A 14,801-nucleotide genomic window follows, 5' to 3' on the forward strand; every position below is an offset into this window, starting at 1 on the left:
TGCAAACATACAGTCATATTACAGCCACCAGTTGCACTGCTGTTATGAAAAAAACCAAATGTCTTTTTTTAACTCAGAAGAACAATGAGTTAAAAGGTGATCAAAGTGATCAAAAGACAGTCCCACCAGAAAGTAATTTTTTCTTGCTAGTCAGCCAGCCAAGTTAACAAGATGAACAAATACGGGACAAAATGGGGCAGGAAGGGCTTTCCACGGTGAGCAAAGCACTTCACTAAGACGACTGGTCGCAGCATCGAGACAGGCACCCACTCCTGCAGCTTTCTCAAGAGAGAGAGATTTCCCCTACAACACTGTCCTCAGGGCACTCCCCTGCTTGCAGATGTGCCCTTGGTGTAGGGATCCTCCTGCCTTGACCTTGAGGTCCCTTACCCACAGCACCCCACACCCTGTCCTGCCTCCCCAGCTCACTGCTCCCTCTCTCACCTTCAGCCATCACCTACTGCCCACTCATTCCCAATTTAAAGCCTTCTTGCTGGATTAGCCAGTCCCTCGGCCAGCTCCTTGTTGCTTTCCTTGGCCAGGTGGGTCCCATCTCTCCCACCCACCAGGGCTCGGGTGGTAAAAGCTGCATGAGCAGGCTCTGACTTGCAACCGCCTCAGCTCCTTCACAAGCCCTGTCCCTCACTGGCAGGATCAAGGGGAAAACCACCCAGGCCCCCCGTCCCTTGACCACACCCCCAGGGCCACAAAGTGCCCCTGAACTTTTCTGGGTCTCCCCTAGCAGTGCTGTGCTGCATCCTTTGCATGGTCACCCTTCCCCACACGAGGCAAAAGGGAGAAGTCCAAAACCATCAGCCCAGGGAGGATGGCTGTGGAGGCTATGAAGGACTGAGGGTCTGGTTTCTGACCATGGGATGAGCAGGGAAGGAAGCATTTCCAGCTGCAGGTAGGCCTGGTCAGTGTGAGGGAGAGCCCCAGTTCACAGCTGGATAGGCCAGATGTGGCCAGAGTTGTGGTAACCACCCAGTCTTCTAGTCAGCAGCCTGACTCATAGCTCTAGTGGATATTGTGACACACTTTCACTTTTTTTTTTAAAAAAAATCACCATTCTTCATGATGGATGAGGTCCCCAGCCAAGCCCTGGGGCAGTGATCCCTGTCCTCCCCGCCACAAGGGCAGGCTGCCCAACTTCCCCATACAGGCAGACAGAAAGGCTCACAGAATCATCAAGGTTGGAAAAGACCTTGAAGATCATCCAGTCCAACCATTAACCTCACACTGACCGTTCCTAACTCCACCATAACCCTCAGCGCTGGGTTAACCCAGCTCTTGAACACCTCCAGGGATGGGGACTCCACCACCTCCCTGGGCAGCCCATTCCAACGCCTAACAACCCCTTCTGGAAAGAAATGCTTCCTAATATCCAGTCTAAACCTTCCCTGGCGCAACTTGAGGCCATTACCTCTTGGCCTATCCCTTGTTACTTGGCTCAAGAGACTCCTCCCCCCATCTCTGCAACCTCCTTTCAGGTAGCTGTAGAGGGTGATGAGGTCTCCCCTCAGCCTCCTCTTCTCCAGACTAAACCCCCCCAGTTCCCTCAGCCGCTCCTCATACGACATGTGCCCCAGACCCTTCACCAGCTTCGTTGCCCTTCTCTGGACATGCTCGAGTCATTCAATGGCCTTTTTGTAGTGAAGGGCCCAAAACTGAACACAGTAATCAAGGTGCGGCTTCACCAGTGCCGAGTACAGGGGTAAGATCACTTCCCTGTCCCTGCTGCCCATGGTATTTCTGATTTCTTCTTCCCCCCAAGAACTTCACCATGAGGAAGTTCAGGCTTGATGTTTTTTTCCCCATGAAATACAAAAAACATTGAGAAGCCAACTTACACCGCTTCTACCTTACTTCCCAACAGACTATCTACTACAAAATATACTACCAAAACATTCAAATATTAAAATACATACTGTGTGGTACTAATTTCTACAGATTTGTCTTCTAGAGGCTAGTTTCAGTATATTTAACTTCTATTATTCTCCCCCCTAAACAGTTTTCTGGGATAAAAGTTTACTTGGATAGGAAGTTGAACAGGTTGCACTCAATAAGATTTATTGTTTTCAGTTATCTTCATGATCAATACATATTTCACACAATTACTGGGGAAAAAAAAAAAAATCAAATCAGGAATGGTTAAGAGACCTCTGTCATTAAAGAAAGTAGATCTGCTGTCTTGGCATGTTAATGCCCTTAAACAGTGCTGTGATAGTTTGTAGGAGCCTTAGAACAACAGGTCTTGTGCTGAAAACAAAGCTGCTGTGCAGTTCTTCCAGTTCTCAGACCCCTGGTAATAGCTCTTGCCCCATGACCTTTCCTTTTAATTGCTAGAAACCAACAGATTGTATAAGGGAATCAACACCAATATGGTGCTTTTTCTTAAAACAAAAAATGTCTCAAGTCAGTAATAGTAAAACTCTTCAAATACATTTATTTGTCACCAATGAAAATACTGTACAGTACCCAAGAAAAGGGGCAGGGAAAGGCAATGTATTAAGAGTGGCTTTCATCGATGTCTTTGTCTGGATCCATCTCTGCAGCTTCGCTCTCCTGTTGCTGTTTCTTCCAGAGTTTAGCCATAGCAAGTAGTTTGAGATTAGGCTGATTGGCAGTGTCTTCTGGGAAAATATAATCATAGTATTCCTCCCAGCCAGCATCAGACTAGGGAAAACAAGTACCACAAAGCAAGTTTAATTTGCATGTTAGTGTTAGCTATTAGAGGGTGTTTCTAATAAGCATAACTGAGATAAAATTAAAATCAGTGTTTGTTAGACCATCCATACGAGCTGAAAGCCATGAGCTGAATGGGTGTGAGACAGTACAACTTCTGCTGTGCATGAGCAGGCAGATTTGACAAACAGCCTGGCTATAGTTTCCCAAACAAAGTTAAGAAACAGAAACTACCTGCATAGTATACCTAAAGCTCTTTTGATTTGTTTTGAGTTTAAAGTAAGGGTAGCTCAAGCATTTGGTAGGAGTATTTCATTCTGAATCAAATTGCCCACCTAGCCTGCTGAAGAGCAAGGAGCTCAGCAGCACACGTCTCAGGCCAGTGCTTGCTTTTTTCCACTTACTGCAGTAGAACTGGTATGCAGTTATAGCATCCATCACAGTTAACACTGTTTTGTGTACCTAGACCCCAGCATAAAGCCACCAAGGACTCACTGACTACTTCCATAATTTTTCCTCTTACCCCATCTTCAGCCTGCAGTTTTCTCCTCTTCTTTATTTTTTCAGGCATAAGTTTATCTATCCTCTCTTTAGTGGTATCAGTTCCAAACTCCTCTTCAAAGTTTCTCCAGGATTCCAGAAGCATGACTCTCTCCTCTTTCTCCTCACAGTTTCGCATTGCCTTATTAGCCTCTTCATAAATCTGCCGGCATCTTGACAAACTCTCCTCCCTCCCTGCAGATAGCTCAAACTGGGCAAAGCTGATCCATACCTGTGGTGAAAGCAAACCAAAACCAAGCTGAAAGCTCCATTCTGAAGTCTAATAGCTAAGTGATAATTTAAAAAAAACAAAGCAGCCAAAGAAGCAAATGTCAATGCAAGTCTAAAGTACTTCTTTAGCAGGTACCTAGAAATTCACATTTGTTTCATAGGTGTGAGATTTGTCTTGTTTTGGCACGACAGAATATTAATGTAGGCCACATTAACAAGTTTCTCGGGGTTGTTTCACATCATGATAAATCCATCTGAGATTTAGTCAAAAGACAGCACCAAACTACACTGGAAAAAAATCACAACTTATTTTTTCCTTGCAATGTTTTTGCAACTAAAACTCCAAACCTACTCAGCAGGAAGAGGGCTGCTCGGAAACCTTTCGCAAAGCCTTCTTTCATTAAGATATGCCTGTTGTTATATGTAATTTAGAAATTTCTTTCCCCTTTTCATGGCACAGACACGGGACTGAGCTTAGGTTCACTGTTGATTTGAAAAAGCCACACAACCAAAGCAGTCGAGGGTTTCCATCCACAACGGACCGGATTCAAGACTAGTTCTGTGTTCTGCATACCCAAACACACCTTAACATGCTGTGTCCGCTGAAGTAACCTGCGGTAAAGATTTCTTGTTTTCTCATACTCTTCTTGCTCAATTTCAAAGTCAATGTAGGATTTCCAAAGAACCTGCAAAAGAGAAGTCTCTCATTATGCTCCTAGCACACTGAGATAATGGGGGAAAAAAAAAAGAAAAAGAGGAGCACGGATAAATGTGAAATTTCTCTGGAAAAAAGTTTCAGAGATCTGAGTATTTATCAACTACACAAGCTAGGATTACGACCAAGCAATATTGAATCTTGTGCACATAAACCATTTAGCTTACTCCTGTAAGCATGTTTCTCCATCCATGTTTTATCATGCGTTTTATAGTCCTGCGTACCCTGCTAAGAAACAGATGTTAAATTAATGAGACATGGGCTAAGCCACGACAGTAAGCAGTTCTGTTCAAGCTGGTAGATTATTTACATTTTAATTAGCCACACTGTGTAATGAATACCTTAAAATTATGCCAACTGTAAAGTTCATCTACTCCCTTACCTCTGGCATGTCTAGCCGGGGCTGGCCAATAGCCAACTCATAGATTGCACGGGCTCTATCAATATCGCCAAGAATGGTCTCTAGTTCAGCAAATTTAATCCATGATGTGCAGTTTTCTGGTGCAAACTCCAGGAATTTTTCGTACAGCTTTCGGCAACGATCAAACTCTCGCAGTTGTAGCTCCAATTCAATATAACCTTTAAACAGTTTGTTTTTTGGACATTTACCTATGGATGTCCCCTGTTAAGGAAAAAAAAAAACAACACCCAGACAAAAACCACTTAAAGATCTTGCAAGGAAAAAAAACCCTCAACTTTCTAAACATCTGTTTACTCTCCAGTGTTTGAACTAAAATTAATTTTTGCGCAGAGCTTGATTTTAAGACTCTGGTCAAGGTCAGTATGAAATCCAACTGATGTTTGCCAAATGAGTGTGCATCCACAAACATCAACAGAAACTCTGAACACAGAAAACCTTCTAACTTGTTACACTTTTACATAACATGGATACCCCATGAAGTATTTAGTGAAACTCACCCTGGCTCATCAAATGAGCACTTCATCTTGCATCAAAAGCTGAAGAAAGCATAGTAGCAGTCTGTACCAGTCTTCCAGGTAAGTAGTTCCCAAGTATCTTACAAAACAAATTCTATCAAGAGAAACTGTCTCCTGGACCACCACTGCCATACATCATCGCACAGAGAATTATCCACGCTCCCTGTCTGCTCACTTACAATAATGGATAGATGGAGGATAACGTTTTAAAGAAATAATTCCTTTTTAATATGATTCAGCATCTGAAGAAAACTGCCTGTCCTAAGCCACAGTGCCAAGATGTGAGAAAGCAGTTTCTGATTCTTAATTTGGGAATCTTTTACAGCAAGAGTTAAGAATGGGCATATCTGAGACAGGTATGTAGTGAGCTTCACTCTTTAAGTCACTTCTGCAGACAGGTATTATTTATTAAGCACTACAGCCTCTGTTCCCTGAAGCTAATGGCAAATTAAGTAATTTGAGATCAAATTCCCTTACTACAATTCTCCTGCACAACTTTCCTACAAAATGATTATCTTTGTACTTATTAAAAATGGAGGAAACTAGCACATGGGAATATCAGTTTGGTCACCATTATGAACCTCCAGCTCTACAAATACCTTTTCAAAATATGCTCAGTTCTTCCCCCCCACACCTCCCATTACTATTTTCTTAAGCAGCATAAGCTCCAGCTGATCTGTCTCCAAGTCCCAGCATCTCTCAGACCCTGGGAAAACAAAGAATCCAACACACCATCGGCAGCCAGTGAGAATAAGGCAGAGCAAGATGCTGTCTGCATGCTGCTGAGAGCTTCAGCATCAGGAGCTGGACCTTCTCTTCTGCACAGTGATAGTGTGGGACCCTCACCTCAGGACAGGAGCAAGGCTTCTTGCCAAAGAGCTGGTTCAATGTCAACTCATTGCAAAAGAAACAAACTGCTTGCCAAATCAGAGTCCAGTCCAAAAAAGTATTATGGCTGCAGCAGCAAAATCTGTTTTCCAAAATAAGTAAAAGGTGACCTAGTAAAAAAAAGTCTGTCAAAAAAATTAAACAACAGGGGAAAAGCCCAACAAAAGAGAAGCCTAAAAGAAACCGAGGAAACTGTGTTTCTAGATAGGCCAAAGGACCCTCTCCAGAATCTACCATAACATTCACCCCTAAAAAAAAAGGGCAGCCAGAAGCAGGGTGCTGACTGGTGGCTATGGTCATGTTGAGCAATGGTAGCTTAAGCCAGGCTAGAACAGCAACACGCTTCGGGATAGATGGTTGTCTTCTCCTGCGGGGAGAGAGTAGGAGTCTCACAGGGGACTTAACCCCTCCGCTTCATTTTTTTCTGGTCACAGGCAGGAGTCCAGCTGAAGAAACAAAGCTCTGCTACCACACTGGTGGCAGCCTTGGTCCGGCATCAGCTACAGAAGGCTGTTCATATTTATGCTCTTATCACTGCCATGTCATGGGTTTGGTGGAAACCCCATCAGTTTCCTCTTTAAAGTCAAACCACTTAACTGTTACCAACATTAGCTTTCTCTCAAAATTCCTAATGCTATCACTGAGCTTACTTAGAATATCTGAACTGAAGGCAAAGTAAATTTTTAACTTCAAAAGGTTTTGCTTCCAAAAGCTACTCTACTGTTCTCTGATATGCTGATGTTCACATAGTGAATTCACACAGAAGCTCTTCAGCCTGCCCAAAGTCCCTATGATTGCTATTAGCAACCTGGTAGCGCTGGGTCTCAAACACTCTGTTCTTCACATCTTCATTTCTGAGAGTCAAAACCTCCTATTTATTTAAAATGCTTTTACAACGCTATTAGTATCGTTTAAACAAATCAGCAGCAGTTAAAAATTTCCAAGTGCACTAAGCTGATCTGGGTACCCTTGGCATTCAGATGTGTGTCTCGTCAGCTGAAACAAGAAAGCTGCATTCATTTCTGCCCATGGCTAATTCATCATATTAAGCTACTCTTCTTTTTAAAATCATACATGACAGTAAATACTGGTCCCTGCAGACTTTCCGGATGCTTTATTTAAGTAGATTAAACCAGCAATTTATAAAGGACAATTTAAGATCTTTTAATGCCATTCCCTTGTTATATTAGTTAGTAAAGTCAACTGTGGAATTACTAAAATCTTACCAAAGCTCTTCTGGCAAGTGGAAGATTTTTCTGGCGTATTTCAAATTGTGCATATAGCAGCCATATTTTGGCAAATGTAAACTGAAAGAAAAATAACAATGTGATGTTTAGACTGGGAACTTAGTAAATAACACCGCATGTGCTCTTTAAAAAAATAATCACTCTGCCTATACAAGATGTTACTGCAGTTAATTACATTTGATCTCAAGTGTTCAGAGTTCATAGCCCAAACCAACCTCTCTAGAACAGACAATATACTCCACCAGAGATGAAAGCAAAAATGACCCAGACAGAAGTCTTCTCAAAGAAAATAGTTCATTAACCAAACAATTGTTAAAATATCAGATACCACTGAATCAATTAACAGCTAATCAAGTCTTAATAATTACAGATTAATCCTAATCTATGCAGTTGATACTCAGATTACATGATTAATGACAAACTAAAAAAGGAAGTACATGAACTGAGATTTCTTGGCATTCCAAGGCAATGCTGATTGTTTTAAGGGTTTAGCCACATGGATATTTTAGCTAAAGCTCACTGGCAGAAAAAAATACAAGAACAAAAAATCAGTCTTGAAGACTGATTGTAATGGGGAATACACACCTGCAAGATGGTTTATCAAATACACCTCCCTCAGCTGGGACTGTGCAGACAATAAGAAACACTATAAAAGGCAGTAACCCCATATAAAATAGAGCAACAATTATTCTGCAGAGACTATAAGCAACTAGGCTGAGAGCAGCTATAAAAGGACCACCCTAAGGTAGAAAACAAGAATAGATGAGTTCTTCCCTGCAGCTTAATAATACTGCACTATCCTCTGACTATGTGTTATTTCAGCTTCTTAGAGCATGCTTAGTAATTTGAAAATACTGGAGAAACTTCTGAGTTGCATCTGTGTGATGAAATCTGACAACAGTGTGTGGCCTGCTATTTTTTACTGATGATGCAAATTACAGCCATCAAACACCTTAGCTTGAAAAAAAAAAAAACCAACAACCTATCAATTTTGGATGATGGACATTATGAGAAACTAGAAGAGATATATGAAGTCCTGAGCAGAGTCTTCCTGAGTGTGCTAGTAGCCATTTGGAGCTGCTTACATACCTGAACCTTGTGGGGGAAAGAAAATTAAAGTTTTATCTTGGGAATTTTAATTCAAGTCTTAATACAAACTGCTGGAGGAGACATACCTTCTTGTGGGGAATGAGCTCGATACATGCCTGATAAACCTGTCTGGTTCGCTCTGCATCCTGTAAGAACAGACTAAATTAAATACTCCGTTTGCTGCTAAAATGACACCATATTTTGAATCGTGCAATGACTGCAAAACTGTAGAACAGTATTTTTAAGCGAAGTTAGAATTGTGTATACTTAAGATATAAATGTACTTATCTACTTAGTGTGCACAATTCAAAGATGGTAACTTTGAGGATCAGTAAGAGTCATCTTTTCAAAACATGATTCAACACTAAGAATTAGGCAATAAAACCAGGAGTGTCCCCATTTTTTGAGGAAAAAAAAAAAATCTTTGTTCCTTTAACAGACACTGAATAGGTATACTGCACTACAATTTATGAAATAAAGAGCAGCTATAATGTTACATGACTGATAACAGAAGAAATACTTGCACAGCCTCAAAAAGCTACTACAGCAAAAATCTGACTGCTTCACAGAAAAACTTCACAAATATAAAACTATTTCACAAGTTCAGGTAACAGCTTGGAACAGGCAATTCAGATGGGGCTAGGAAGACCTACTTCTGTTTTTATTATCAGTGTGTTTCTGGATGAACTGGGGTGAAACTGAAATACTTGTTTTCCCCTATGAACAGGGGGGAAAAGTGAAGGGGGAAAAACCCCATAGTTAAATAGCAAATCCTGCAGTTAGTTACACAAAACAAGACATAGTATCTTTAGTTCTCAGTTTTCTTATTAAAATATCTGTAGCTATTTAATCTAAGGAAAATACTTGGGAAGGAAAAAAAACCTGAATTTTTACTACTTGCCTTTGCCTCCAGCTCTTCATATAATGCATAGTTAATCCAAAGATAGATGTATCTTTTCCAGTGTCTTTTCTCTTGAATTGGGGGAACGTTGGCGATGGCCCGTTCATACACTTCTCGGACAGTCTCGGCATCTGCATCACTTTCAACTAATCTCAGGTAGTCAAACCATGCATCATAATTATGTGGATTTGCCTTCCAGAGAGATGGGAGCAGGGAAATGGGAAAGAAACTTCAGTGACTACAAATAATAAACCCTGTTCCTTTACCTACAGTTTTTATTTAGAATTTCTCTTTTAAAATAGATCATCAGAATATTAATAAAAACTGCCAGTCTCCAGTATGTTTGAATGGAAGCTTTTGGGTTAAAATACATGTATTTTATTTTTATTTTACCTACAAACATTCTTTAAGTGAAGGCAAACTGAACTGTGAGAAGGGAAGAGGAAACAATGAAATATGCAGTATTCAGTGAATAGTACATAGGCGTGGCACACCCATTTCCTCACAAAAAGGTATTTACACACAGGCGAAGTGTCCTGTAACAATTACTGCATAACAAAAATGAAGAAGTTACAAGCTAAACTGCCTTATCCCCTAAGATGACTGTGAAGGGTAGTGAGCTCAGAGTTCAAAAACTCTGGCTCCACAATCCACATCAGAATGCAGAAACAAAAAAGCAGTGAATGCAAGTATCATTCTCTCCCCCCAGATGGAATTCTGCCTTTAAAAAGAACAGTGTTCTCTTGGTATTCTCTTGGACTGAGTATCAAGAGTAACATAAAACTCATCAGCCTTTATAGCATGAGACACTCATGTACCTTAAGCAGCAGCTGGATGTATGATGAGCCCAGTGGATATTTGTAATACATACCTTCACTTCTTCTTCATACTGGAATCTCCTCTTGCTGACAATGATGTCTTCAATTCCCCTTCTGTCTCCAAACTTCTTCTCAAAGATGGTGTAATTCTTGAAGAGATTTTGGGCCTCCTGTTTTGGAATTCTATCCAAGGCGTACTTGTAGATCACCCTTACTCTTTCAAACTGAAAGTATTAAACATCACTTGAGTAATATTTACAAAGTAGCTTCCGTGCTCCACAATTTCTCAATGAGCTTTTGGCAGTATTTAATAGAATACAGAATGACAGAATGTCTCAACGTAAATGATTGTTTTAGGACAAGACTAACACACATCTCCCTGAAGAGTAAACCTTTGGGGCTGGAGTAATTCTGCAAATACTAAAACCCACCATCTCTTATTCATTTACAGGTTTGGAATACTTAAATTTTTTTAAGGCATTGTGGTTTTGGGGTCACAGGAGGTTTTCAAGTCTTTAATGGTCCGGGCACTGTCTAGGAAAAACATGGCTAATTTGGTTTTTTATCATGCAGGCCTACAACCTCTCAAAAACTTACAAATCTGAGGATATGTACTTGTTCTGATGACACTATTCTTGCACTTGACAGATTTGGTACCCACTTTTCTTAGAATATATCTCCCTGATGCCACCAAAAGGCAAATAGAAGCTAAGCAAAAAACTGTCTGCCTAACCCAGACTATAACAGTATCTCATAAGGTGCTGAAAAACACAAGTGTTGAAGTGAATGTTAAGTGACCTTGAGTTTTGATATTCAAGAAGAAATCTTGTGGGGGCAGTTAGTATTAGTTTGATGTATTATCAGGAAGGTCTTACTTCTTTCTGGTTCTCCTCAAATTTTGCAAAAGCCACGTACAAGTGCTCATTCATATGCTCTTCTCCAAAGAACTCCACTGCCCTCTCGTATACCTTTCTTGCATGAGCAAAATAGCTGTGCTTCTCTTCAAAGCGGGCATACTTGATCCAGTTCTTAACATCAGGATGAACAATAACAAGTAGAGCTATGTTAAAGAAACAGTGGCAGTTGAATAGGACATTTCAAATTACATTCTTCCCAGTGACTATGGGGTCATGGACTATATGAAACGACTCCCAAGGATGGCATATGCAAGAAATGCAACTGGAAAGAAGACTTAAAACAGCTCTAAGCATGCAAAGGCTTTGTGCCTTACTCAGAACTTAAAGAAAATTTAAAAAGGGATAAAAATCAGGCAAGGGTCAGGGACAAGTTTAAGTAGAAGAAATCTGAAACGATGACTGCAAAATGCTGGAAGCATGAGTGCTGTTAAATATACACTGCTGTGGCAGGATGTACATTCATTTAACTGAATTTGGAGAAATATACTAAACATGCTTTTAATACCTACTGCTGGCTCTCAGTATGGTGGCTTAGTTCCAACACACCACAGTAAAAAGCAGCACAGGGACATAGCTGGAGATAGGCTAGATAAGAAAGAAATTAAGAATGCAGGCCTAAACCTGGGCAAAAGTTGCAATGCACTAAAAAGGATATATCTCTCATAAATGGTACGTGCCCTGTCCACCTCCTTGTATCTCAGCTCGAAGTTAATATAGGAATGCCAAGCCTGCTCCTCTGGTTGCCACTCCATCCAACGTTCAAACACCTGACGCGATCCAGCAACATTCCCCAACATCTCTTCCATGTAAGTATACTTATACCTTAGAAAACAAGATCAAATTTTTACAATCACTTAGTAAATACATAAGTTACAAGGATTTTCTGAGTGCTTAGTAAGAGCATTACTGAGATTTCTTCATCTATTCCCCACTCGCACCACAGAAATGCCTACAGATACTGTTGTGATCAGCAGCATGCAGGCACACAAACATCCTTCTCTCCCAATACTCTTGACACTTGCTTAAGTTTCGGAAAGGTTTTGTACTTTTTCTTCATTTCAGACTAGCCTGAAGGCTTGGAGAAACAGAAAACAATGCACTTTTGTATGATACCAAAATAGAAAAATCATGTGTACTCTTTGGGGGTAGAAGCAATGCTCCATTCTCTGCAAACGTACCAGAACTGGTTCACCCTGGGGAGGGTGGTAATGGCTCGATCCCAAATGTTTCGGGCATGATTAACCTGGCGGTTCTTCATTTCCATTTCTGCATATTTCAGCCAGAGCGTGACATTTCTGTAGTCTACATCCAAAGCACGCTCGTAAATGGAACGGGCTCTGGAAAGCAAAGAGAAGTTGCGTATATAACATGCCTCCAAGACTTTGGTGTTTGTCAAAATGTGTCTTAAAAGATTTATAAGAGATGTCTGCAACTGCATCATAATTACCTCTGTATTTCTTTTAGGCTTTCCTCCCATTGTGCATACTTTATCCAGTTACTGATAACAGTCCTGTTTTTTCTTATGTTATCTTCAAAAGTCTGAGGAGAAAATTATTTCTGTAAGAAATCCCTCTGTGCAGACTAATCTTATAATAATATTCCATAAGCCATTTATTACTATTATTAGAATGAATTCCAAACGTCTTACACCTATGCAGATGCAGTAACAAATCCTACTCAATAGCACTTTCTAAAAATTGATTAACAGAGAAGCTAGAAGCATAGATCATCATACAGAATAGGACTAAACTCGAGTTCCTGCAATTTGATACCTGAAGTATTGATGGAACAATAACTGACAGCACTAAAATCTTACTCTTTTAATCTCCTGCAACATTACCTGGGCAGACAGAATCCAGTCGCTGTAGACAACCTTGAATATACTTGGATGAACCAGCACAAGTTTATTCACTTTGACCTGTGTGCATCATTGCTCTAAATTTTTCTCTAAACAGAGATGTCTTATTCTTTGGATTTAATATGGTGGCATCAATGTGCTAAACGAATTTCACTGCTCAGCGCAATGGTGAGGGCATCTTCAGCCTTGTGTTTGGCTATTGCCAGGATTAATGCTATTGGTACTTTAAAATGTGGCTAGACATGGTTTAACACAGTTAACGTGGTGGCTTGTTACTACCATACATACGAGAGATAAAAAAAGATAACATCAAACATTTTTTTTTGCAGCGCTGTGGTGTTGATCATCTGAGTCCAGTTGCGTGGCATGTACCTGAGTGAGGTACACCAGCAACCAGCACAGTAGGGCCCGAAGTCTTCATGAGAGGTCCTAGCCATGATGGCAAGGAGGGAAACGAACACTCACTCAGGGCTGAGCACAGGGATGCTGCATTGTGCTACAACAGTCACCAGTTCTGAACATATACATATATACTTCAGGGAATGATAGCCCTAGTTTACGCTGTCTGTATCTAAAAAAAATTGCTGAGGCTGAAAACATTTAAAGTTCCCTATTAGGGATATACTTGCTTTGCTGATCCAGGACAGCAAATATCAAAGGAAAAAGCAGAACAAAACTGTAGGTAAGTTTGCACAAGCAAAGCAATTCTTTTAAATGAAGAAGAAAAAATTATACCTGAAATCTCACATGCTAAATGGGTAAGTTTCAAGACATTCATCAAAGTAACCATGGCTAGTATAGAAAGTTGTGTCCTAAAGTGTGCTAAGTAATAATTTTACAGAACAGAAATATCACTTGCAAACACACCATATTTTTTTAAGCAGTTGAAGTGGGAAAACCAGCAGCATTACTGTAACACTTGCTAATGTTCTGTCATGCTGACTGGTCAGATACTAGGGGTAATGAAGAAAATGCATATAAGCCATGTACATAATTACCCTTGCAATGTCCTGAATATACTGAACACGGTCACATGTGAGACGTTGTGTACTTCCACATTTTGTTAAACAAGTTTAACTTGCAAATGTCACACAAAAGTAGCTTTTTTCTACTAAAATGTTAGGGTTAAGAATTGCTATTCATCTATAAAATCCACAAGTAATATACACTACATCTTATTTACGTTAAAACACTGTAAAACTGTAGTGCTTTATAGTGCATCACGATTAGGGTTGTTTTTCCTTTACCTTCCTTTTCCGGAGTTTATAGTCATTTAGCTCTTCAACATCAGTGATCTTCTGTTGTGGAGGTGGTGGAAGAAGTTCAAGTTCTCTCTCTTTTGCTTCTCTTAAAAGCTGTTCTGCTGTGATCTGAACTTCTGCAGGTGCTTTATTTTTCACCTGTAAAGTAAGTGGGCTTGACTCACATTTTCTCCTTCTAACGCAAAACTGAAAAATCCCACCATGACTAATTTACCCCTGCAGCTTAATACGTTCAGTATTTACCGAAGAAGGATCTGGAGACCCCTCCCCAAGATGGACAGGGACCTTATCGCCCGCACTAGCCCGAACCTACACGGCTCCTGCCCGGGGCGTGAGGAGGGGCAAAACTTCCTGAGCCCGCGGAAAGGGGCGGCCACACAAGCGGAGGAGCCAGGGGCCGCAGCCGGCGCAGGCCACAGCAGCCAGCTGTGTTTCAGCACCGCTGCGCGACCCCCATTACCGAGCGCTATACTCGCTTTCCGGAGGCCGCGGGGAGCTGCGGGGCCAGGCCGCTTCAGGGCGCCCGGCGCCGCTCCGAGGGCCCGGGCTCAGTGAGGGCGGGCGGGTACCCACCACCCCGACCACCCTCCCCACTCCCGACCGTGGGCTCGCCGCCTCCTCCCGAGCACCTTCGCCACTTTAGGGATCCGCTGCTTCCCGGCCGCCGTAGACGCCATCTTGCCGCCTCTCCGCGCTAGCCCCGCCCCGTCACCT

General features: G+C 41.4%; 1 protein-coding gene across 1 annotated transcript; it reads right to left on the reverse strand.

Annotated features, from left to right (window-relative positions):
- Window positions 1-2,423: 2,423 nt before the first annotated feature.
- Window positions 2,424-14,792, reverse strand: CRNKL1 (crooked neck pre-mRNA splicing factor 1). Its single transcript, XM_074817531.1, has 14 exons — window positions 14,717-14,792; window positions 14,073-14,225; window positions 12,415-12,506; window positions 12,146-12,304; window positions 11,623-11,789; window positions 10,926-11,104; window positions 10,104-10,274; window positions 9,233-9,424; window positions 8,418-8,477; window positions 7,222-7,302; window positions 4,554-4,793; window positions 4,041-4,142; window positions 3,209-3,457; window positions 2,424-2,676 (listed from the first exon to the last, which is right to left on the reverse strand). The coding sequence occupies exons 1-14, from the start codon at window positions 14,762-14,764 to the stop codon at window positions 2,509-2,511; spliced, it is 2,061 nt and encodes a 686-aa protein (XP_074673632.1). The 5' UTR covers window positions 14,765-14,792; the 3' UTR covers window positions 2,424-2,508.
- Window positions 14,793-14,801: the final 9 nt, after the last annotated feature.

This window comes from Strix aluco, chromosome 3 (assembly GCF_031877795.1).
Source record: "Strix aluco isolate bStrAlu1 chromosome 3, bStrAlu1.hap1, whole genome shotgun sequence".
Lineage (NCBI taxonomy): Eukaryota > Metazoa > Chordata > Aves > Strigiformes > Strigidae > Strix > Strix aluco.

Excerpts from the sequence above, each read along its gene's own strand:
- CRNKL1 (XM_074817531.1), bottom strand. The coding sequence starts at position 14,764 with ATGGCGTCTACGGCGGCCGGGAAGCAGCGGATCCCTAAAGTGGCGAAG. Across the intron at positions 7,303-8,417 it reads AGCTCATTCCCCACAAGAAG|TTTACATTTGCCAAAATATG; the intron begins GTATGTCTCCTC and ends TTTTTCTTTCAG. Across the intron at positions 4,143-4,553 it reads CCCGGCTAGACATGCCAGAG|GTTCTTTGGAAATCCTACAT; the intron begins GTAAGGGAGTAG and ends TCTCTTTTGCAG.